Here is a 26230-nt window from a genome sequence, read left to right as displayed (position 1 = left end):
GATGAATACCAGTAGATGGTAACTGATGCAAAATTTTTATTTAGTATGAATTTATGTAACCATTGTTTTGTAATTTACAGATGGTAGAACTCTGTCTTCTTCGACTGGAATCCAGTCGTACAAGTGATCGAGAGGCTGCTTGTGTATTATTAGGTGTGTTAGCTCCCATTGTTCCTGTGAATACTGAGAATAAAATGGATGCCCAAAGACCAGTACTAAGTAAAAGCTCAAACAAAAAGAAACATTCCCCGACAACCCAGGAAGGAATACCTGAATGGCCCCGGCCTATAGAAGTCCTCTCCTTTCTTCAACAAAATGATTCCAGTGGAGAAGTTCGGGAAGCTGCTAGACATGCATTGTTGAATCTAGGTGCTGAGGGCCAGACAGCATTACATCAAGTCCAGCTTACTTCTCATGGTTTTCAGGGTATTGACATGAAAGACAGAACAAAACTGTAGAGGACACCTGACAATTTAATTTTGGTGGGTGGGTTGGGATGGGATGGCATGGGGTGAATTGTTAATGAATGTTGTCATTTTGAAATAATTATACTGACAATTATATATCAACCTGCTTTAGGTTGAAAGTTGTTTTATCATACTGAAATGAAAAATATTCTTAGAACAATGCAAGTATTTAATGTTCTGTGTCACTGTTTTACTCACTCTTATTTTTCATACTCATTATTTTCTTCATTGCCTAATATGTCTTCAGTGTCCTTTAACTTGCTGATTCATGATGTTACAAAGGATGGTGTAAATAGTAAAAAATTGGTTTATAAAAGCAGATCATCGGCTAGCCATAGCAGCAGTTACACAACCATACCTCCATCATCAACATATTTTCAAAAAGATCATTCCGTTTCCAGACTTCCATGGTACTCTAAGACAGCCAAAGTCAACAGTGCATCTTAATATGATGATATTCATTAAAAAAAATTTCATTATTATAAACTTCAAAATGATCAGGATAACACCTATATAAGGTGATAGGATTAAAGAAAATACCTCTCATTCAAAAGCAGCAAGGAATAAATGTGGCCCAATAAAGTTTTATTGATGGAGCAATGGGTGTACTTGTGCTACATGTGCTCTCTAGCATGTATGTGTGTGCTCAAAAAATTCTTTGTACCAGTGAGCTGTGCACCTCATCCCAATGCCAAAACTTTTTGGTGTCAAGGTGTAATATGCCTCATATACTCCATGCCATTTTGTATAGTGCATGTATAAATCTTGTTCTACCTTATATCAATTTTTTATATGTGAAATATAATTACAAGCTGACTTGTCTAGTCCTTTAAAGTATAAGTACATTTTTGTCTGATTTTAAATATTTTAATCTTGCTTACAGGTCTCAATTATCTGAATGGGTATGTGAAATGCAACAATTAGTTGAAGCTTGTGATACATGAAAAAGGATCCAAACATGAAATTCAAACTAAATTTTCTACCTTTCAAAAGTATTGAAAACTCCGGCTTTCTCATGGTCTATGTTTGATTGTGCTTACTACCATGGTGTCCATAGTTATACATGTTACAAAAATAGCAACCTTGTTGTCATTGTACATAATGTATGTTAAAATGTTGTTCACCCTGTATATTTCCCTCCTTGAATGTGTGGATATATTGTACACAGTTACTTTATCTCTTCAAATAAAGAAATCCATTATTTATATTTTCCTTTAAGTTTATATAATATGGTCAATAACATTAGTATCACCACACTTCTCCTTTCACTTACGAGCAATATTGCACAAACAAATAGCTCCCTCACTTTTTTAACTCATGGCCTGTTTCCATACCAATTGGAGCAAGATAGCTATCTATCTACTTGTATCTTTGATGCCTTTGCACTCTGGTAACTCCCTATGCTTACACACATTTTGCAATTCCTCTTCACTCTTAGCAAACAAAATTCTAGCTAGTTCCATACCATCATGTATTCAAAAAACATAAAGTTCAGAATATTTACACAAATTTTGCCTTTTGGTTTAGCTGTAAAATAATTGAAGCAGTTACATGCTTTAAAAAATTATAACCTGAAAAGAATGATAATTGTCATTTTAAGACAAACAAATGGAAAAAGTAATTATGGAAAACACAGAAAAGTGACATGGAAATGGTATTCTGAAGTTTTGAATCATTAGTGTGCTTTAATAGCCAATGTATTAAAATTCTAATGAAACTGTTTAAGTAAAATAAAATTATAATATGACTGTTCAGGTAACACAAAGGTTGAATATTTTTTTGTATTAACACAGATATCCTGCAGGATTTAAGTTATACAAGCATCAGCCAATGAATTTCCAATGCTATCTATATTGCTGACACTCATTCCTTCTAGAAACTTGCTGGGGAGGCAAAGAGTTGCCACTTATCCCTGTCCAAAAATGCCACATTCACATATACTGTTTCATACATTCTTCCCCCATTTCTCTCTCTCTAGTACTCGTCCATTATTTACCCGTCACAGGTGGTTTTCCTCTCTCACAAGCCCTTTAATTGTACTCTCATCCACTCTCCTTTTAATCTTCCCATTCTGCATTCTTTCCGCATGGCCAAACCACCTCAAAGTATTACATTTCACCCATTATACCATTCCACAATTCATTCCCTGCTAACCAAATGTCTCATACACCCCCTTGTTACTTTCTTCATTCCATCTAGTAATACCACATGCTACTCTCAAATAACTCATTTCCAAAGCTCAGATTCTTGACCACTCTGAGCTAATAATCCTAACAAAATCAGTAATTACCAATCTATCTATCAATCTCTCTGACAACCATTCTGGAACACCCTCAAAGGGGTGGCCATGGCAAAAAAAAAAAAAAAAAAAAAAAGCCAACATAACTGCTGAAGTCCAGTGCCACTTCTAAGCCTTTAATGCCTCACCCTTAACAGGCCAAAGGCAGAGAGCAACTCTAGGGCAGTGTTTTCCGAGGCTTCTACCTAATGTTCCTACCAAATACTTCCACCTAATGTGTCTACTTAATATTCCTGCCTGATGTTATAACCCACTACTTCTACCTATGTTTCTAATTAAGGCTCCTGTCTAATGCTCTTACCTACTACTATCTATTGATCCTACCAATCATTCAACCATTAACAAAAATATCTTGACAAACCTTACAGCAGTACAAAAAATAAGCATATAATAAGCATCATGGAGACTTACTTGTCTTGACCAGAAAAAGGTGAAATTTTTTATCCTAGATGATCCTTATCTTTTACTGTAGCAGAGAATGGGAGTTCTTGCTGAACAGAGATAATTAAAAGCTACATATAACCATTTAATGGAAAACAAACAATTTCAATGATGAAAAAAAAAACTGTATAGCATCTTAAACAGATGAACATATCAAGAAAGTATACCAACATTACCTTAAGATAGCTTCATTCTTCATATATTCATATTCAGGGATGCAAAAACCTCAAGTACACTGCAAGATTTAAGAGTTCACTATGCACCTTTCTTTTTTCTGAATTTTAGGGTAAATGAAATAGAATTGTAGTGATAGACAGAGTTGGAGTAATTTTGATCTGAATGCATTGCTGGTTTATCAATTTATGTTCCTTTGTGGAAACAACTATAATATCAATCATAAGATGAATGTATAAAGGTTTGGCAATGTAATGCAACTATGAAAGAAAATTACAATTATTCTTTTTGTACAATGTAATCTGAGCCACTTCTAATGCTATGCCTGTTTTATATTATTATAAGTATCATACACTATAAACAGCTTTAGGACTCTTGTCCAGGGAGTTCCTCCTATTTCAAGGTTGCACTGCAATCAATAAAAGTAAAGGATGAAATCCTTTGGAGTGAGATCTTTGATGAAATTGTACCCTAATGATACAGCCTCAATGAATATGACTTTTCAGTCCAAATATAACCACAAGTAGGTGGAGACCAGGAAGGATTGAGTGAAAAAGATCTTAAGCAATCAGAGCCTGAGCACAGAATAGAGAGAAATGGAAAATTGTGGTATACTGGGGTCAACAAGTTGTCAAAGGACTGAACCAGGGCATGTGAAATGTCCAGGTTAAACCACGAAGTAGTCTCGGGATTAGATGAGGATAGGGAGCCGAGGTTTCAGTGCATTACACATGATAACTCGTGTATGGATGTAGCCTTTCTTGTCCATTTCCTGGTGCTATCTAACTGATGCAGGGGGTGGCAATCAGGTTTGGGAAAGAAGAGAATATATGTTATCTCTTTTTCTTTCCTCCATGCATTTGTACTGTTTGTTGTGGGGCGGGATAGTGTCTGGAATGGATGACAGTGAACAAGTATGAATATGTACATTTGTATATATGGGAAATGGCAAACAAGTATGAAAATGTTAAACAGGAGAGGATTTTTAGCCCCCCCTGCTCCCACCAGTTTAGTTGCCTTTTACAACATGGAGGGAATATGTGGGAAGTATTCATTCTCCCCCATCACCATGGATAATATAATATACTATATAGCACCAGGAAAACAGACAAAAAAGGCCACATTCTTGCACACTCAGTCTCTAGCTGTCATGTGTAATGCACTAAAACCACTGCTCCCTGTCCACATCCATGCCCCACGGACCTTTCCATAGTTTACCCCAGATGTTTCACATGCTCTGGTTCAGTCTACTGACAGCATGTCAACCCCAGTATACCACAATGTTACAATTTACTCTATTCCTTGCATGCCTCTCATCCTCCTGTGTGTTCAGGCCCCGATCGCTCAAAATCTTTTTCACCCCAATTTGGTCTCCCACTTCTTGTTCCCTCCACCTATGACACATATATCCTCTTTGTTGATCTTTCCTCACTCATTCCCTCCATATGTCCAAACCATTTCAATGCACCCTCTTCTGCTCTCTCAACCACACTCTTTTTATTACCACACATCTCTCTTACCCTTTCATTACTTACTCGATCAAACCACCTCACATCACATATTGTCCTCAAACATCTCATTTCCAACACATCAACCCTCCTCCGCACAACCCTATCTATAGCCATGCCTCACAACCATATAATATTGTTTTGACCGCTATTCCTTCAAACATACCCATTTTTGCTTTCTGAGATAATGTTCTCACCTTCCACACATTCTTCAGTGCTCCCAGAACCTTCACCCCCTCTCCCACCCTATGACTCACTTCCACTTCCATGGTTCCATCCGCCGCCAAAACCACTCCCAGATATCTAAAACACTTCACTTCCTCCAGTTTTTCTCCATTCAAACTTACCTCCCAACTGACTTGTCCCTCAACCCTACTGTACCTAATAACCTTGCTCTTATTCACATTTACTCTTACCTTTCTTTTTTCACACACTTTACCAGACTCAGTCACGAGCTTCTGTAGTTTCTCACCCGAATCAGCCACCAGTGCTGTATAATCATTGAACAACTGACTCACTTCCCAAGCCCTCTCATCAACAACAGACTGCATACTTGCCCCTCTCTCCAAAACTCTTGCATTCACCTCCCTAACAACCCCATCCATAAACAAATTAAACAATCATGGAGGCATCATGCACCCCTGCCACAACCCGACATTCACTGAGAACCAATCACTTTCCTCTCTTCCGACTCGTACACATGCCTTACATCCTCGATAAAAACTTTACACTGCTTCTAGCAACTTGCCTCCCACACCATATATTCTTAATACCTTCCACAGAGCAACTCTATCATATGCCTTCTCCAGATCCATAAATACTACATACAAATCCATTTGTTTTTCTAAGTATTTTTCATATACATACTTCAAAGCAAACACCTAATCTACACATCCTCTACCACTTCTGAAGCCACACTGCTCTTCCCCAATCTGATGCTCTGTATATGCCTTGACCCTCTCGATCAATACCCTCCCATATAATTTCCCAGGAATACTCAAACTCATACCTCTGTAATTAATCCTCAGGCACTTCACCATGAGCCATACATACATTGAATATCTTCACCAACCAGTCAACAACACAGTCGCCCCCTTTTTTAATAAATTCCACTGCAATACCATCCAAACCTGCCACCTTTCCGGCTTTAATCTTCTACAAAGCTTTCGCTACCTCTTCTCTGTTTACAAACCATTCTCCCTGACCCTCACTTCGCACACTACCTCAACCAAAACACCCTATATCTGCCACTCTATCATCTAACACACTCAACAAACCTTCAAAATACTTATTCCATCTCCTCACATCACCACTGTATTTTTTTTACCTTCCCATTAGCCCCCTTCATCGATGTTCCCATTTGTTCTTTTGTCTTATGCACTTTATTTACCTCCTTCCAAAACATCTTTTTATTCTCCCTAAAATTTAATGATATATGTAAATGGTGTTCTAGGGTTATAAAAAAAATTATGATTACACAGAATTTCTAAACCTAACTGCCTTCCCTGAACTAGCAAAAATGAAATGGCCTCAACTACACACATGGATTCTCTGGCTATAATGTATTAAGTACCAAAACCCAATTTATTTATCTATGTACCAAAATCTCTGATGCCCATTCTCTTTACGAACTCCCTGAAGGGGGTGGCCACAGCAAAAGTCCATAACTGGTTAACTTTAGTGCCACTTCTTACCCTTTAGGGCCTCACCCTTAACAGGCCACTGGTAGACAGTAAATATAGCAAAGTGTTTTCAAAGGCCTATCATTTTGCCAAAATGCAGTACAAGTGCACGACACTCACCGTAAGAAAATCTATAGTTACAAAGAGTAAGTTGTGTGGGTTAAGCATCATCAAGTATGATGTGTAACAGGGAGAGACTGTATATCTGTGGACAGAATGCCAGCAGACATGTGTGGGTGAGGTAGAGAGAAAAGACAGCTACCTGGGTTAGAGGAGTGCAACTTAACAACCACTTGTGTGCTGGTTCACTACATGGCCATCACTAACCCTCTTGATACCTAGGCAGGGAATACTGGTAATATACCATGTTTACCATCTACAGCTAAGTCCCACAAGCTCTATGGTTTACCTTGACCACTTCATACATCATGGTAGAGGCCAGTGACAGAATGTTGCTCTCCAGAGGACATCACTTCAGTTCAGTCTACCTAGTGCTAACTATTAGTCCTCCAGAAGGTTCACGCCCTGGTATCCTAAAGACTCTACTCCATCCTTCCAACTCCTTCTTAGCCTCTCCTTCCAACTTGTTCCCTCCATTTCTGACCCACAGTCCATTTTTGTCAATCATTTCCATATGTTTGAATCATTTCATCACACCCTGATCAGCCCTGTCAACCAGACTGCACTCACTACAGATCATTTTTCCTACACTGTCACTCCCTACATGATCAACATCCCCCCCACATCACACTGTCATCAGGCATTTAATTTCCAATATATTTACCTCTTCCCATCTCTTGCATTCAAGGCTTACACTCACATACAAATAATACTTTTCTTTTTCTTTTATACTATTCGCCATTTCCCGCGTTAGCGAGGTAGCATTAAGAACAGAGGACTGGGCCTTTGAGGGAATACCCTCACCTGGCCCAATTCTCTGTTCCTTCTTTTGGAAAAAAAAAAAAAAAAAAAAAAAAAACGAGAGGGGAGGATTTTCAGCCCCCCGCTCCCTCCCCTTTTAGTCGCCTTCTACGACACGCAGGGAATACGTGGGAAGTATTCTTAATCCCCTATCCCCAGGGATAACAAATAATACTGTTGGGACTATTATACTTTCAAACATCCCATCTTTGCTCTGACAGCCTGAGGTTTCTACTTACACATGCTCTTTTAGTGACCCTAGGACTTTAGCTCCCTTCCATTATATGACTCACTTCAGCACCTATGGTTCCAACCACTGCCATGTCCACACACTAGGTACCTAAAGCACTGTCTCCTCCGCACCTCCACATTCAAAACATGCTGTCTTATCCCCCTGCTGCACTTACTTACCTTAATTTTTTCCCATTTAGCTTTCTCCTTTCACAAACTCTCCCAAACTGTCACCAGCTTTTGGAATTTCTTCTGTCACCAAATCTCTGTCTGGAAACAACATATGATTCACCTCCATGCCCTCCACCTCTAGCATACCACAGTGTTACCCTTAACTCTAAAATTTGAGAGAAATATATGTAAAGAAAAGTATGATAAAAAGTGACAGTTGTTCAATTGCAAAATTAATCTCCATCAGTACTCTAAAAACAAAGAAATTCCTATTTCTCTCTTAAACAATTTTCTGATTAATTTATCATGCAGTGCCAGGACCCCTTTTATGGGGTTCGAGGTTGCATCCCATTTTGTCCACTGATGATACAATCTCATCAAAAGTGACTTTTCACGTGTGATAAAAGTCCAGGGAAGGAGAGGTAAGTATCACACCCAAATAGAATTAACTCCCTGTACAGGAATGAGTGCTTCTTTACTGTACAAACTACAAATAATGATGTGTTTAAGCATGGGAATTATCAAAACATGTTCCTACTTCCAACCTTTTACAAGGATCATACCAACTACAGAACACTTAGATATAAAACAGATCTAAGATAAAATCCAGATATCTAATACATGAATGCAACTCATTATACAAAATGCTACTTTTAATGAAAGTCTTTGTATCTATGTCAATATTAAAATTCTAAGTTTAACGGAAAAAATAATCATTTTCTTACTTCAATAATTAAATGCTCAGAAAGGATGCAATTCCTTCTATTTTAAAGAATCTTTCGTCTCTCAGACATAAATTTCAACATCATATACTTGGAATACCTTATGAAGTATGACCAAGTGAAAGAAATGATATCTATGATCAAAAGAGAGGTGGGAAGGAATGTGAAGCTCAAAGCAGCACCCGGGTAAAAATCAGTACTAGAATATAGTCCAACTAAGAGCCAATGTGCAATGCACAAATTACTTTAACTGTTCAGTATTTAAGGTGCCCTAGGTGACAAGAGAAGATGAAAATCTAAAACAAGCAGCATTAGATCCAACCTAATACACCATACCATTCTCCCTGATACAAAGATGCACATTGAAAACTTATCAAATTTGCTGAAATGGTAGTAAAGAGCCTATCAATTTATAAAAACACTATGCATTTAAGAAATATTGTACACTATAAAAGTGATCACTACTTCAATGTTAATATCTACACTCTTTCTTGAAAACAACTAAATACAAAAAATAAATAAAAATTGATCATTATTACCTAGTGACCTTAAATAACTCTCCCACTCAGCAGGAAAAAAAATGTATTATTTGAATAAAAATTCCAACATATATCAAGTAAAAACAATGATTATTTACAGTAAGTAGAAAGCCAACATTTTTTTCGCCCATATCTCAGTACCCAGAAATCTTTCAAGAAAAAACAAACATAGGAAAACAATCTCCTTGTCAGTAGATTATTTAAAAACAGAGAAAAGCTTAGGTTGCTTTGGTTGAAAGACATAATGAAGGCTTTCAGAGAGTTGCAAAGGACATGCTAAACAGACTTAAGAGGCTGACTGAAAACATGTAAACACAACAATTGTGTAATTTTCAGCCCTGAGGTGCTTCTTGCTTATACTGTCATTGCGATGAAAATACATATATAAATTTTCTTGCATGCTATAAACAGAACTTAAATCTTGTAAAATAAAAATAAAAAATGCATATCTAGAATCAAACAATTTCAAATATGCATGGCTCTTCAATTCAAGCTGTCAGAAATCTGATGTTCTTGAGAAAATTTTTACAATTCTTTACTAAAGATCCTTTGTTTATGCCATAAAAGAATATATATCCTTATTTTTAACATTCAAATGCCTCTCCTATCGTAGCAATGTAGCCTCAGAAACACATGAACAATGGCCTCACTTTCACACATCTACTTTTTAAATATCATGTATAATGTACCAAAACTTACCATCCAAAGCCAAGCCCCATAAGTAATTCAAGATATTTGCTCTCTTAGAATGCCCCACTTATATTAGAACCAAAGTAAGATGGAACTTTGAGGCATGTTATAGACTATAAGCAATTAAAAATGGTTACTATCTCATATAGATTCCCTTTACATGCACTAAGTGAACTTCTTCAACAAATAACAGATAAAGAATTTTCCACCTCAGATTTGTTACATGGTTTTTGGCAGATATCACTGGACAACACCAGTAAACTAATGACTGCATCCAGTACCCTATAGGTCATTGGGAGTTTACAAGGATGCCCTTTGGACTAATGCATCCCATTACCTTTTCAAGGCTCAATACAATGATTTTGAAGAATCTGAGAGAACAGAACCTTAGGTTCTACTCTGATGACATTATAATAATTAGTATGGATGTCGCTAGTCATCTGAGAAACTTACAACGAGGAAGCCTCGAAGAAATTAGACAATGAAAAATATAGTTTCTTTGGTAAATATATACTACCTTCAAACAAGAATGCACAATCTTTCAAATTGGAAACAGCAGCATGAATACAGTGCTTACTTTTGATTTATTGTAAATGGTTTCTTGATTAACTTTAAATGTTACCTGTTATCTGTGACTGATAAACATATGTAATTCGAAATCTTAGACAGGGCATAAAACTTGTATCAATCTCTGAAGTGGAAAAAACTAGGATCTCAATTCAGAATACAACCATGAAAGATTTTTTGCTAATGTACACAGTCTCAATCATTTTCCCATACAATTAATCATTTCTGAAAACAATTAATTCCTCTTATCATGAAATCTAAATTAAAATCTAATGAAAGCATACATCTATCACAGAAATTATATTTTTGCCATTTTCTAATAAATAAGACAGCAATGAAGTAGAAATTTACAACATATAAAAAGGAAAAAATCAAAAATACAATAAAAGTTGGCCCCAATCCAAATGAAAAAATGCAATCTCTATAACACAACTAAATTATGAAATTTCAGTATCAATAATACTGATTTAGGACAGCTTCCTGTAACCAAGACAATTTGATAAGAAAAAAGATACCAGTGTAATTTTCAAATTTTTCTGGATTTAAATAATAAGCAACTTAATGATGACTTCAAATATCAATATTAACATTTACTGTACACAAAACACAATTTAGCTATTATACTTTTCATAGTATTTAAAAGATGAACACAAATGTGAGCTTTATACACAGTGGTTTTCCAAAATGGATGTTTATCTATACAGGTAGGAAAATATTCCATGTGGAAATACATTATAAGGTTAGCATCTGTTGTTTCCTTATATATTCATAAACTTTAATATCAGACAAAGATGCAGGTATATTTGAATCATTAGAAAAAAAAATCACACCACAAAATGGCTTTTCCCTTGTCCATTCTAACAACACCCAATTCTTAACATTAGAGTATTATATTTCACTATTCATTTTGAGTCCTTTGTTTTATTTCATTTGTGTGGTGTGATGTGAATAGTATATCCGTATACTAAGAATCAGCATACACTGAAAAATATTATACAAAATGTGGTGTCATGTGAATAGTATATATGTATATTATGAACTAGAATACATTGAAAAATATAATAAAAGTTAAAATTTTAAACCTTGAAATTTGTAGTAACAGAAGGCTACATGCTGCTGCCTAATTTATCAACACTAACTAGGTATGACTGTCATCATTTAAAACATATTACATATTTAACAAATCAGTGAAGGTGTTCTTCAAATAAAACGAGGATCTTTTCCACGTCACAGTCAATTCTTCCATTCTGAACTTATCCAAAGAATAAATTTAACACATCCTACAGGAGAATCACAGATTTCAAGGGAAAGAAAAAAAGGGGTTCCCATATGTAATCTTATCACTCATCATTAATTCACATTGTCATAATAATGGTTACGAAGATAGTAGTTTCAGAAATCAGACATTCTTCTTGTTCCATGAAGTAATAGTGGCAGCATCTATTAGTGGTTTCCTGATGAACAACCATGACTTAATCTTCATTTCATAAGACATCACTCTACAAGTAATATAAGTAAGGAAACCAACAAAAGTTGAGATTGGATGTACCTATCACTATTTTGCAAGTAAAACATATGGAAATACATCTAGAGCTTCCAAAACAAGAGTCTAAGTTATATATATATATATACTGATCTCCATGTGTGCAGATCTTGTCTTGTCCTGCTGACAAAAGGTCATGGACAAAACTGCATGATCTTCATCAAATGGCAACTAAATGAATGTTCCACCTCATCTTCACCACATGCTATACTCCACATCATGATTGTCAGCCATAACGAAGAAGCCCCAAATAGTTAAAAACGTCATCACATTTCCAGCTAGAACTAATGCACAAGCACCCCATTCAATCTGGAAAGAAATAATACAATGTACACAAAACATGTATTGTATATTCATCTGTATCTTAACAGCCAGTCCCCCATTTCCAGAGTGATAAATGCAGATTTTTCTCCAAATCTCTGGTTCCCATAACACACCAAAAATTCTTGTAACAAAGACTAAAAAGGGTCATCTCAAAATATTTGTTGAAGTCTGTGAGGAAAATATGTTTGCACCATAATAATGTATAAAAAATGACAATTCATGAGTTAGCTGCAGACAAAGTAACCAAAGTTATGAGATGATTAGGAGTATGGTGGAAAACAGAAAAAGGAATTGTTAGAACAAAAGTAAGGGCTGCTAAGGCAAAGTGAACTATCAACAGGAAAGCAGCAGCCACAAGACATTCATTCCTTATAAGAGCAATCATTCAATCTTGCACATTAAAGCTATCTGTATCTCTGAAACCTGTTCCCTTTAGGGAACTCCCTTGAGGGGGTGGCCACAGCAAAAGTTTCCATAACGGTAAAACTCAGGGCCACTTCTTAATCTTTAATGCATCACACTTAACAGCCCACTAACAGAGGGCAACTCTAGCACAGTGTTTTCGGAGGCTCCTACCTAATACTCCCACCAACTACTATCACCTAATGTGTCTACCTAATATTCTAACCTACTGCTTCTACTCAATGCTCCCAATTATGTTCCTACTGACTACTTATACCTAGTGTTTTTACCTAACACTCCTGTCCAATGATCCTATCTACTACTACTATCTATTGCTCCTACTATTTTGCCAAAAGGCAGGACTAGCACATAGCATTACCTGCAGAAGAATCTAAAGTTAAGAAGAATGAGCTGTGTGAGTTAAGTGTTGTCATGTGTTGTGTAACATGGAGATTTTGTATGTCTGTGGAGAGAAAACCAGAAATTCACATGAGTCAAGCAGAAAGAAAAGACAACTTCCTGGGTCAAAGGAGTGCACCTTGACAACCAATGAGGTGTTGGCTCACTATGCAGCTGTCGCTGACCCTGCTGATACCCAGGAAGGTAGTACTATTAATATACCTTCCAGGTTGGTGGCTGCTTACCAACTTATATCTACTACACACTGAAGCTTCTAAGGCAATTACAATCAGAATATAAGCCCCTGTGTTAAAAACACAAGAACAGGAAAATATAAACTCAAGAACACTCTTCTTGAGGTTTACAATATTAATTTCAATTTTCCAATACAAACTATGCATCAGGATTCAATGCATGTGATGTCCCTGAAGTATCATCACTGTCATTTCACTTTTGCAAGTTCTGAAAAAGCTTCCACATCATTAGCACCTTATATACATTATTTTCATCTGAATATTACTCATTTTGACACATAGGGAGTATGGCAGCAATGAGACAACAGCTGCTAATTTGGAGTTAATTTTCAATGTTTCAATAAATGCTCCCTGAAGAATGTTTTGCTGAGGAAGATAGCAGACAAAAAGATCAGAATCAAATCCTAATTAGTAGCTTGTGTCTCACAGTTACCTTCCTACCTATTTCTTAGTTCTCATCATCTGGTCTGAATCCTTTCCCATCTTCATATCATCCTGATAACATCAGCTTTTTTTCTTGCTTGCTTTCAGATATTGAACGATACTTTTAACAAATAAGCCAAAGGTGATGTGGAAGTATATGGGTAAGACACATGTTAATGAACAAATACATAACAGTTACTTTCAATATACACAAATAACAGAAATTTTATGAACCATCTAAAATACACATGAAGTAACTACTGTCACTGCTAAAAAGAGTTAATGAGCTATAATCAAAGCATTTTTATACATGCATCACAATCATTTGTAGAAACCAAAGACATACTAAACAAATAGACAAGAGTACTTTCATTACTGCAAAACTACAACTACATTCTTTCTTTCTAAACTCACACAGTTTCTGCAGCAAGCATTTTTTTCTCAACATCAGCAACTTTATGAACAATAAAACTTTCACCCTCAAGACAAGTCTTCAATATCAACATCTATCAACCCTCATCTTCACTTCTAACAAAAGTGAGAGAACTGTGTTCAGCAAAAACTTTATCACACTCATTTCATGATATAATACTCACAACTGGATCTAAGTGGGGTGATCTGGCTAAAATAATGGGAAGACCAAATGCTGAGACCACAATGACAGCAGTCATAAAGTTGGCCAACTCTATGCATGGGTTGCTCCCTCCTGTGTCTTCTGACAATCTGCGAGCTATGATAGTTGGTAATGGGGCTAGGACATAGAACACAAGAACAAAGAATGGCCACCAGTTCCTGGGGGAGAGCAAAATAATTACATCAATATCCAGTTAACAATTTTACAGTAGCACTGAAATTAAATTTTCAACAATAAGATATAATGAATATAATAAACAGAATTATTTTTCTTTTCACATGAGCTTGCCTTCCCCACATTAGCATGGTCTCATCAGGAAGAAAAAATCTTAGCCTGGCTCCTTCCATTTATACTTTCAGAAAATGATAATAAAAGAGAGAAGGATTCCCAAGCCCGCAGTGCTTGCCCATCTTAGTCACTTCAACATGCAAGAAATACATGGGTAGTATTCTTTCTTCCCTATCCTAACATGAGTGGTTCCTGACCAAGGTGGGTCTATGAAAGTGACAAGTGACATCACTGTAATTGTTTGATCTGTATGGATGGAAGGTGTGGAAAGTAAATGTGAGGGTCTTGGAGAAGAGTGTGGGTTTACAGTATGATGGTGGTTGGGGGGCACAACAGATGACAGCTCTGGTGGCAGACTCCAAAAGGAGTCTGACAGAGCGCGAAGGAAGAAAGTTTAGAATATATATGAAAAGTGAAAGGTGCAGCAAGGGTGGGACACAATGGTATGGATATAAGTTTAATAGGAAATTATTTGGAAGAAGTGGAATGCTTTCACCATTCACTGCAGCTGGACTGTGTAGGCCCAGGTAAACTTTTTTAGTACAATATGGCAAATGTGCAAGAGCTTAAAACCTTGCCAAAAGTCAAAAGTACCAACATCCAAAAATTGAAGCCTCTAGGTACTACTGTTAAACTGTGATATGGTAACTATCAAACAGATACACAAACATACAAACAACTGAAATTATAGAAAATATAGCGCATCATAATAAAATCCACGTTAACAGATATAATTCAAAATAGCACATAATGAAGGTTTTTATCAACATGGTATTTTTACTTTTCTGGAAAAATATTGGATTTATTATATCTTTACCTTTCAAAAACTATGCAATTACAAATATCAATCAACCAACTAAGACCTACATTTATGAAATACACAAATGAAAAGATATGCAAGTTTTAAATGATGCAAATGGTTTCTGTTTATGGTGGTGTCTCACAAGCCTTCAGAGAAACTCTAAAATTTCAGTGAATTAGAAATCATTGAACCCCCTTTTACCCTTTACTAACCTTCTATTTGGTGCTAGCTCTGGCTCTGCCTAAATCCACCCACTTATCAATCAGCAACAATGGCCCTAGCCTTCAGTACCAACTTGCCTCATAACTCTTGAAACACAGACATCAACCCAATGATGGTCACCATCAGTTCAGAAAACTTTCTGGTATCTCTGAAGGATAGACTGAAAACAGTCTTTCATACTCCAAAATTTACATTCTTCTCTAAGGTTGGTTAGTCCCACATGCCTTGAAAGCAAACCAACAAGAAAGACAAAGGTTAAAGAAACACTTTCTTAACAAGATGATAAAGCAAGCCAAAAAAGTATATCAACCCTTTCACTGTTCTATGCATCAATTCACTTATGGTAGAGATAGTACTATTGCTCCACATGTCACATGACATTTCAGTGGCTTCATCATCATCTATTTAAAATCCCTGATGTTGTCTGCTTTCACCAATTACCCATAGATGTTACTGGCAGCCTTCCAACACAGCTAGAAAAATATCACACAATGTAATGTCAAGAATGTTCAAGTCACATGAATTATGTGAAGTGAATAATACATCACACACCAACCAAATCATAAAAAGGATACTTGCCCACGGAAGAGCAGAATATGTTAGAATAAAAAAAAGATGAGTGAAGTTGAACATCCACACATGCCTGAGATCCAAAGAATTTTGTAAGAGGTCAGCACCACTGGCCATGGAACACCCTCCAACATCTGCATTTTGTACAGAGCCTTCCACTTTTTATACAATCTTTTTAACAATTACTCTTTTTAACAATTACTTTCTCAATACGGTATTTTCTTCACAAGTTAAGCCAGTAGGCTACCAGCACCAAATAGTTGGTTAGTAAGGGTAAGGGACATAAGTCACCAAAAACCAGGGGCTTAAGAGGTTTCTAACACCTGGGGATCCTAGAGATTCTGAGACAGCTTGCGGGACAATCTGACTCTGATGGAAATAATCAAAGACCCATCACACTTTACTTTGCCCAACTTAAAAAACTGAACCACAAGGCACATTGAATAACTTCAAAGTTATGTACACCCTTCAGTATCTTCGATTTGTGTAACACCTACCCCTTTTTACACAATATTGTAACAATTACTTTCCCAATACGGTATTTGCTTCACACACAAAATTTGTCTTAACTGCTTTATTTTCACTCTCTAAAAAACACAAGTACTAAAAAACACATACCTGTATGTTGGCAAGGCACAAGCCAGAACGAGGAACATCAGTCCTATTGAGGCTGTAAATGCCAATGTTATTAATGCTGAAAAAGGTTAAAATTGCACATTAGAACACTGTAACAATAATGGCTATATCTGCATTCAATAAAATATAAGAATAAAAAAATAGTGTATTACTGAAAATTATCTGAATTTCTTCTAAAGACATGGGTAGCCTACAAAGTTATAATTCTGATACAAATGTAATATACACAGGATTTGCTAGCTTGTCTCTGTGTTTATCACTTCCCATTAATTTCATTTACTTACAACATAAAATACGACAAGATATACAATGCAGCTACAGATATCTATGATTTAGTGGTTCCAACAATGTTGTATGGTTGCGAGGCGTGGGCTATGGATAGAGATGTGCGCAGGAGGATGGATGTGCTGGAAATGAGATGTTTGAGGACAATGTGTGGTGTGAGGTGGTTTGATCGAGTAAGTAACGTAAGGGTAAGAGAGATGTGTGGAAATAAAAAGAGCGTGGTTGAGAGAGCAGAAGAGGGTGTTTTGAAATGGTTTGGGCACATGGAGAGAATGAGTGAGGAAAGATTGACCAAGAGGATATATGTGTCGGAGGTGGAGGGAACGAGGAGAAGAGGGAGACCAAATTGGAGGTGGAAAGATGGAGTGAAAAAGATTTTGTGTGATCGGGGCCTGAACATGCAGGAGGGTGAAAGGAGGGCAAGGAATAGAGTGAATTGGAGCGATGTGGTATACAGGGGTTGACGTGCTGTCAGTGGATTGAATCAAGGCATGTGAAGCGTCTGGGGTAAACCATGGAAAGCTGTGTAGGTATGTATATTTGCGTGTGTGGACGTATGTACATGTGTATGGGGGGGGGGGTTGGGCCATTTCTTTCGTCTGTTTCCTTGCGCTACCTCGCAAACGCGGGAGACAGCGACAAAGTATAAAAAAAAAAAAAAAAAAAAAAAAAAAAAAAACACAGATGATGACAGATTATTATGTAATATTCCTTAGAGCTCACAGCTGATGAGAGATAGAAATCAATAATACATTACATACATAAAAAGCTCAGGACAGGATGACACTGGAATATAAGAGTAATAAAAAAGGTAACATGGTAAGGAAACAAAATCTGATAAAGACTCTGGAAGAAAGCAGAATGAAAATTCTGGAAGGAAGTAAAGCTACAGCAACAATCTGACTTCAACAAACTGAGAGACTAGACTTAGAAGCGGCAATGACTTATAAAAGCTTACTGAGTAATAGGTATGCCGGGTTTTCAATGTCTAAACTTGATAGCTAATAAACCTGACCATGATAAGTTATGGGTAAAATATGATTTTCTTTTCTCTGCTTTTTTTACATATTCCTTTTAGTTCTAAAAGAAGGGAGGAGAGAGGTAAAAGCAAAAAATGAACAGACAGAGGAAGATGCATTATGACTAAATCAGATGAGCTGAATCAAAGAAAGAAGTACTTTTAAGGAGATGGTGGCATCAAAGAATAAAAATGAGGCACCAATACCATGCATGAGGATGAAGAAAGGGAAGGGAAAAATTTATTAAAGGAAACAATATCCAAGGAAAAGATTAAAGTAACCATAAGCAAATATAGAAAACCAGAGTGGATGAAATATTAGAAATGTTCAAGAGTGTGGAACCAAAGTACATGCACAAATTGTGTTCAAGGTAAATACCTCCCATTCCTCATCCACTCTCCTATCTCCACTTACTCTACCTTTTGCCATTCTACACTCAATCTCTCATGGTCTTTCTTCACATAAGTTTCTTTTCCAAGCTAACTTACACTCTCCTCATTCTTCACACCAATTCTGTTTCCTCTTTTCTGAAAACCTCTACAAATCTTCACCATCATCTCCACAAGTAATCAAACGTCCTACTAGATGTCCCTCTCAGCACAATCACAAGGAAAAGTCTGTCTTTTTCACTTCAATCAATTAATAAGTAATCCAAAAATGCAGGCTGACCATCTTTCCTACTCACATGCATATCTTTTTCACTTCAATCAATTAATAAGTAATCCAAAAATGCAGGCTGACCATCTTTCCTACTCACATGCATATACTTGTGTATGTCCCTCTTTTTCTACCAAGTATTCCCAATCATCAATCCTTTTTCAGCGTACAACTCATCAAGCTGTTCACCATTTCCATTCACGATAATGAATACCCCATACGCCCCCAATTTTACCCTAAACTGTCACAATACTCAACTTCACATTCAAATCACCTATCACTAATGCCTGGTCTCTTACACCAAAACTGCTGAAACACTCACTCAGCTGCTCCAAAAACACTTGCCTCTCCTGACCTTTCTCCTCATGACCAGATGCATAAACACTTATAATTGCCCCTCTCTCACTGTCCACTTTCATTTCTACCCACATCAGTCTAGAATTCACTTCATTACACTTCTTCACACACTCCCACAACTCTGCTTCCAGAGTTGTGCCCTTCCTTCCTAAGCTCTTGTATTCTTACTAATTCCCAACTTTTCTCCTAAGCCATTTCTAAACCATTCTTCCCCTTTACCCCTGAGCTTTGCTTCACTCAGAGCCAGAACATCCAGGTTTCTTTCCTCAAACTTACTATTTCTCCTCTCTCCTCATCTTGGTTACATCCACACACATTCAGACACCCCAGCCTGAGACATTGAGAAGGATGAGCCCTCTAGTTGGCACCTTCTTCTGTTCTGTCCTTCAGAAATTAAAATTTATTAGATCTCATCCTCTCACCAACCTCTGACTTTACTTCTAAGCCATTTCCAAACCATTCTCCCCCTTTACCCTTGAATTTTGCTTCACTAAAATCCCAAACATCCAGGTTTCTTTCCTTACATATACTAACTAGCACTCCTCTCACCTAATTTTGGTTACATCCACACATTTACACACCCCAGTCTGAGCCTTAGAGGAGGATGAGCACTCCCTAGTTGGCATCTGTTCTCTTAGAAATTGAAATACAAGAATGGGAAAGGTAAGCAGATGCAGTCTTTCTTCATCATTTCCAGGTGCTACCTTGCTAAAGCAGAAACTGGCAATGAAGTTTGGGAAAGAATAAAGAAACGAATACCAACCAGCATAATAATAAAAGATTTTGACAATATTTTTTTGTCTCACACCTTCTATTATGACTATACACAGTACACTAAATAACATAATACTTTTAGTCATAGCAGCATTGCCTGAAAAATTCCCAATACTTCTATAAAACAACATAAAGTATTCATATATAAATCACATATTTCCAAACAGATTATTGATACATGTAGCAATCATAAAAGAGCTCTAATCACAATCAGAGTATAGTAAAAAATCTTAGAAGCAAGCAGACACATGACTGTTTAATGCTCACACCCAAATTCTAATTTCTTTTAGCCCAAACTTATTGGAATACATAGTTATCATAAAGAAAGTCAGCTATCAACAAGGTTAAATTCCTTTATACAGCAAAAGAAAAATAATTCAAAATAGTATCACAACACATATACAGGTGAGATGAACAGGGTTCTGGAATTTTCAAACAACAGATTTACTAACTATTAGCAGAAATATCCTAAGTTAATGAACTAGCTTTTTGTTTCACACTAACAACAGTTCATCCCTTAAACATTAATAAAATTACACAAAACTAAAAACAAGTTTATGGAGGTTTCACACTTACAAAAGTGCATCAATTAAACATTAGCAAAATCACTAAGAGCACCTATGTGTCAGATGCAGAGGGAGCAAGAAGGAGACCTATGAGAGGGAAAGATGAAGGAGACTTTGCGATACTGAGGCCTGAACATTCAAGATGGCAATAGGTATGCATAAGAAAGGATGACCTTGTTCAGTGTGATGTAGCAGTTAGTAACAGTGAATATGAATTACATGCTGGCCTCCCAGTGTTCAAATCCTGGACAAGACAGTAAGCTTATAGCAAACCCAGCTATCAAAGCTCCCCTTCAAGGCTGGTCAGTACAATAAATGGATATCAACCACATAAAACAAACTGCTCTTGGCTACACAACAAAATCCCAAATATCTAGACACCTGCCACCACAGTACTCATCCTAAAACTCTCCAAGCCATCTTAACTCCATTTCCTCCAAATGCCCTATATCACTACTGTTACAAAAATCCAAACTTCTTTAAGAAAATGATCCATATCAGAATCAAGCAAGATGACCCTCTCAACCACACAGTCAGGCACTTATACACTAAACATGGACCTTAAACAACATCCTGGTTGGCTTTAACCAATCACAACCTTCCTTTTGCATTGTAAAAACAGGCAATAAAAATCAACAAAACATTTGACACTATCCTTGATTACACCCTCACACAAAAGATATCTAACACAAAAACAACAAAACGTGGTCAACCACTTCATAGTTGATCAACAAGCAAGAATTATTCACAAGCAACTCACCTCCAAAATACTAAAACTCTACAAAAGGGTTAACCAAGGAGCAGTTTTTCTCCAAACCTCTTCAGTCTCTTTCTTCACCTTACACATGCTATATGCAGACAATCTCATTATCACAGCACAACACCCTGATATCATCCAAGCAACAACAAACATGCAAAATTACACCACACAATCAGAACACTGGCCCACTCAAAACAGAATGTTTGCATCCCCTCAGAAATCCACCATTACCCCCTAAACCGTGGACAAACACAAATCCAACCAACACCCTCCTATAACCCTGTATGGAGAGCCACTTCCATCTAAACAGACCTGTACAACCATACAAAGTATCATCACTCATTTGACACTAATTTCCTCACCATAAACATCAACACAAAGCCCATTAATAACAAGTAACGATTGCAGAAAACGTGAAAACCAGAGGTGTATATCAAAAAACAAAAATAACAAATCACCTACTGGTAAGTTAGGTAATTTATCAGATAAACTCCTCCACAATAACACCTACATATATGCGGTGATTTTCTTTGCCACTGGTAGAGCAATGTACAAGTATACATGCTTGCTCAAAAGACCAAAGTCCAATAAAAAAATTGTATGCTGTGTTCTTCACCAAAACAAATTAATCAAGTTTAGAAAAATGAATATATATTCTATTTCAAAATACTTACATGAGCCTTAAAACCATTATAACAGACCATTAGGAATCTACAACATATAACATTGTCTTTATGAAAGAAAACATGTTACAGAAAAAAGTGAGAAACTGCAGAAGCTGGTGACTGAGTTTGGTAAAGTGTGTGAAAGAAGAAAGTTAAAAGAGTAAATGTGAATAAGAGCAAGGTTATTAGGTACAGTAGGGTTGAGGGTCAAGTCAATTGGGAGGTGAGTTTGAATGGAGAAAAACTGGAGGAAGTGAAGTGTTTTAGATATCTGGGAGTGGATCTGGCAGCGAATGGAACCATGGAAGCGGAAGTGGATCATAGGGTGGGGGAGGGGGCAAAAATTCTGGGAGCCTTGAAGAATGTGTGGAAGTCGAGAACATTATCTCGGAAAGCAAAAATGGGTATGTTTGAAGGAATAGTGGTTCCAACAATGTTGTATGGTTGCGAGGCGTGGGCTATGGATAGAGTTGTGCGCAGGAGGATGGATGTGCTGGAAATGAGATGTTTGAGGACAATGTGTGGTGTGAGGTGGTTTGATCGAGTAAGTAACGTAAGGGTAAGAGAGATGTGTGGAAATAAAAAGAGCGTGGTTGAGAGAGCAGAAGAGGGTGTTTTGAAATGGTTCGGGCACATGGAGAGAATGAGTGAGGAAAGATTGACCAAGAGAATATATGTGTCGGAGGTGGAGGGAACGAGGAGAAGAGGGAGACCAAATTGGAGGTGGAAAGATGGAGTGAAAAAGATTTTGTGTGATCGGGGCCTGAACATGCAGGAGGGTGAAAGGAGGACAAGGAATAGAGTGAATTGGAGCGATGTGGTATACCGGGGTTGATGTGCTGTCAGTGGATTGAATCAAGGCATGTGAAGCGTCTGGGGTAAACCATGGAAAGTTGTGTAGGTATGTATATTTGCGTGTGTGGACGTATGTATATACATGTGTATGGGGGTGGGTTGGGCCATTTCTTTCGTCTGTTTCCTTGCGCTACCTCGCAAACGCGTGAGACAGCGACAAAGCAAACAAAAAAAAAAAAAAAAAAACATTTACATACCATGCTTTGCTCATTGTAAAGATTACCAGCAAAGAACTCAACAGTACATAAATAAAATAGTTTATCACATGACAGTAGAGAGCTGCATTTATCACCATCATTTACAAGACATAACCATAAAAACAAATGTAATCTGAAGTACTGGTAAATGTGCTAGTTTTATCTTTTTTAAGCACATAAACCTTTATCATTTATTTCACCCTATAAGTTCCCTCTTCTTCACAACTCTGCTCTTAAAAATTAAACAAGAAATGCTTTATGCAGGTATTTCTCCAAACAACATATACTACAGTACAAATCCAAGCACAAGGAATTATTTCCCAAAGCTAGTTTCGGTGCATGCCTAAACTGCTTTTACTGTGCCACCTTACTGGCATTTTTTCAGCTTACCACATTGAAACATCTGTTAACAGTATCAAAACATACCAGTACAAAGAAACTGGGAGAAAAATAAGATATTGCTCCAGATTTTTCCAAATAAAATAAGAGTAATTCCACTGGGAGTGTAACAAGAGATCAGAAAGTGTCAATGTTTCTCATTCATTACTTTTGAAATATCATCTACTGCTGGATAGCACTGATCGGGGTTAAAGCCAAGAGACTAATAAGCAAAGCCCTTTCATATGGTTTGGTTATGTGGATTGGTATAACCTTTAGTCCATTACTTTTCCTTCAGTTCAATATGGCCACTCTATTCCAACCACTGCTAGAGTTAATTAGTCTCATCATTAATAATTTTCTATATTGGCTTTGCATCACTATTAGCTTTGAATACTGAATAACTTTGCTCCACAATACCTGTGTCATGTTTGGGGAATACAAAATAAAATAAAGCACCAGCTTAATGGGACCACAATAATAACTTATGGATTTGGAGGAAAAGCATATCAATGGACTACTAAAACTTACTAAAACTGATTTAGATGAGGGGTGCAGGATCTCTTACATTATTTGACTCCCCCAAAAAGTGATATAAAGGTTATGATTTTCTGGTAAAACTTGTGGTACAATTGAGACAATCGTATAAATCAAAAGAACCTACAAAAACCTCACCTAACCATGTTGAGGGCAGTAATATTAAGTGTAATACTCAAAACATACCAAAGATATTGTCAACACTTTTCTTCTTCCATAACTGTAACATCCAGTTACGTCTGAATGCAAATAATATTTACATTTTTTTTTCTAAAAACATAATCTGCTGGGGTTTTCACTGAGTCTGTTGATTTCTAGAAATGTTTCCCTCATTTTTGCCCTATATTTTCCCAGGTCATCATAGCCCTCCGACTGTCAGAATCTATCATCAATCATCAATGCATAAAATGTAATACTCCACATCGAGCTCTCCCAGTCTAATCCACTTCTAATAAGGAGTTCACAGACATGCAATTCCTTAATTTGCATAAATTATATCAGAGATGTCCCTACAATGATACTTAACCCAACACTGTATACAAGTTGCAGAGCATAATTTGGATCATTACAATTTATTGTAAAAAAAATTACACAAGATTATAAGATTATGTATGTTTTTTTTTTATTATTATACTTTGTCGCTGTCTCCCGCATCTGCGAGGTAGCGCAAGGAAACAGACGAAAGAAATGGCCCACCCCCCCCCATACACATGTATATACATACGTCCACACACGCAAATATACATACCTACACAGCTTTCCATGGTTTACCCCAGACGCTTCACATGCCTTGATTCAATCCACTGACAGCACGTCAACCCCGGTATACCACATCGCTCCAATTCACTCTATTCCTTGCCCTCCTTTCACCCTCCTGCATGTTCAGGCCCCGATCACACAAAATCTTTTTCACTCCATCTTTCCACCTCCAATTTGATCTCCCTCTTCTCCTCGTTCCCTCCACCTCCGACACATATATCCTCTTGGTCAATCTTTCCTCACTCATTCTCTCCATGTGCCCAAACCACTTCAAAACACCCTCTTCTGCTCTCTCAACCACGCTCTTTTTATTTCCACACATCTCTCTTACCCTTACGTTACTCACTCGATCAAACCACCTCACACCACACATTGTCCTCAAACATCTCATTTCCAGCACATCCATCCTTCTGCGCACAACTCTTTGTATGTCAGCAAAAATATCAGGTTAACGAAGGTAACACATGACTAAATTATCAAGAAAACCTATAAAAAACTTATCCACAGATATGCAGGGGATTGTATTGGTAAATGCTATGTTGTCTGTTTGTTGGATTCTGGTGCCATGTTGGGTGCGTGATTATGGGAGTGGCTTATACACTTCAATTAGAACAATGAATAGGATAAATCTTGACATCTAAATAGATAGATGAGGCTTTGATCAAATTTTGTTGAATTTCGACAACTGCATTACCTACTTTGATAATCCTCATATTATCCCAAATATATTAGTAACCCGCTACCTAATGTCATTCCATACGATATAACGCTCCAAATCACGCTCTACAACTGTTATTGTGATAACTAAACACCACACTTGCATTGCAGAACGAAATCTCATAAAATACACAGCTAATAACAATGCGGAGCTAATCTAAACCACCAACCTTATTTCAAAACCGTGTGTTATCTATTTTAAGGTGGTACAACTTGACGATACAATGACCAACAAATATCTAACAGACACGAAACTAATAGATTACCGTATAGTGTCAGACACAGACCTTCATCAATTCTTGAAGGGTTCTACCTAAGGTTGGATATGATGGGACTTAAGCACTTACTACTTTCTATTACACCACACCACTCGGGATACCTTAATACAATCTATACCTTTCATTTGCATGATGATTTGAGGCAGATAATCCACGTAACTGGAAGAAGTTGAAGATGGCCAAGTAAAACTGATAACAAATTAGAGATATAACCGAAGGAGGTGAATCATTCCAGAATGACAGCTACAGGATCTTCACAAGGCCATTCTCATTCCTGATAACATCATGTTTTACTATTAAAATAATATAACTGTGAGGAAAAGTATCAAAATATAAAATTCAAAAGTTTCTCAAACATATAATTCACTGATAATAAAGGATAAAAGCTTAACTCAAGTGAAGCCTTACCTTTTACGCTCGCCATATTTGTTATGATTTGCTTCAATGCGATTTCTCTGAAAAAAATTAAATATAAAGTTTGTCATAGTTATAAATACTTAGCTAATCTAATAGAATT

The 26230-nt window shown here is 36.8% G+C and overlaps 2 protein-coding genes across 13 annotated transcripts in view; one reads left to right on the top strand and one right to left on the bottom strand.

Moving 5' to 3' along the window:
* Positions 1-1672, top strand: part of LOC139747010 (rho family-interacting cell polarization regulator 2-like) — a 205356-nt gene extending 203684 nt beyond the window's left edge. For all 11 annotated transcript variants that reach the window (XM_071658741.1, XM_071658737.1, XM_071658739.1 and 8 more), the window contains one exon: positions 81-1672. In XM_071658741.1, the coding sequence (XP_071514842.1) occupies positions 81-458 (378 nt within the window). In that variant the 3' untranslated portion in view covers positions 459-1672. The remainder of the gene's footprint in view (positions 1-80) is intronic.
* Positions 1313-26213, bottom strand: LOC139747011 (leptin receptor overlapping transcript-like 1). Of its 2 annotated transcripts, XM_071658748.1 has the most exons (5): positions 26122-26213; positions 25832-25987; positions 16892-16967; positions 14354-14549; positions 1313-12264 (listed from the first exon to the last, which is right to left on the bottom strand). In XM_071658748.1, exons 2-5 carry the CDS (start codon positions 25842-25844, stop codon positions 12151-12153), a joined length of 399 nt encoding a protein of 132 aa, XP_071514849.1. In that variant the 5' UTR covers positions 25845-25987; positions 26122-26213; the 3' UTR covers positions 1313-12150. The 2 variants fall into 2 exon arrangements, with proteins under 2 accessions (XP_071514849.1, XP_071514848.1); XM_071658747.1 differs by lacking the exon at positions 25832-25987 and having other exon boundaries at positions 26122-26162.
* Between the last annotated feature and the right edge of the window lie 17 nt (positions 26214-26230).

This window comes from Panulirus ornatus, chromosome 67 (genome assembly GCF_036320965.1).
Source record: "Panulirus ornatus isolate Po-2019 chromosome 67, ASM3632096v1, whole genome shotgun sequence".
NCBI classification, from domain to species: domain Eukaryota; kingdom Metazoa; phylum Arthropoda; class Malacostraca; order Decapoda; family Palinuridae; genus Panulirus; species Panulirus ornatus.
The sequence above is the reverse complement of the archived record's forward strand: the minus strand, read 5'-3'. Positions and strand labels throughout refer to the sequence as shown.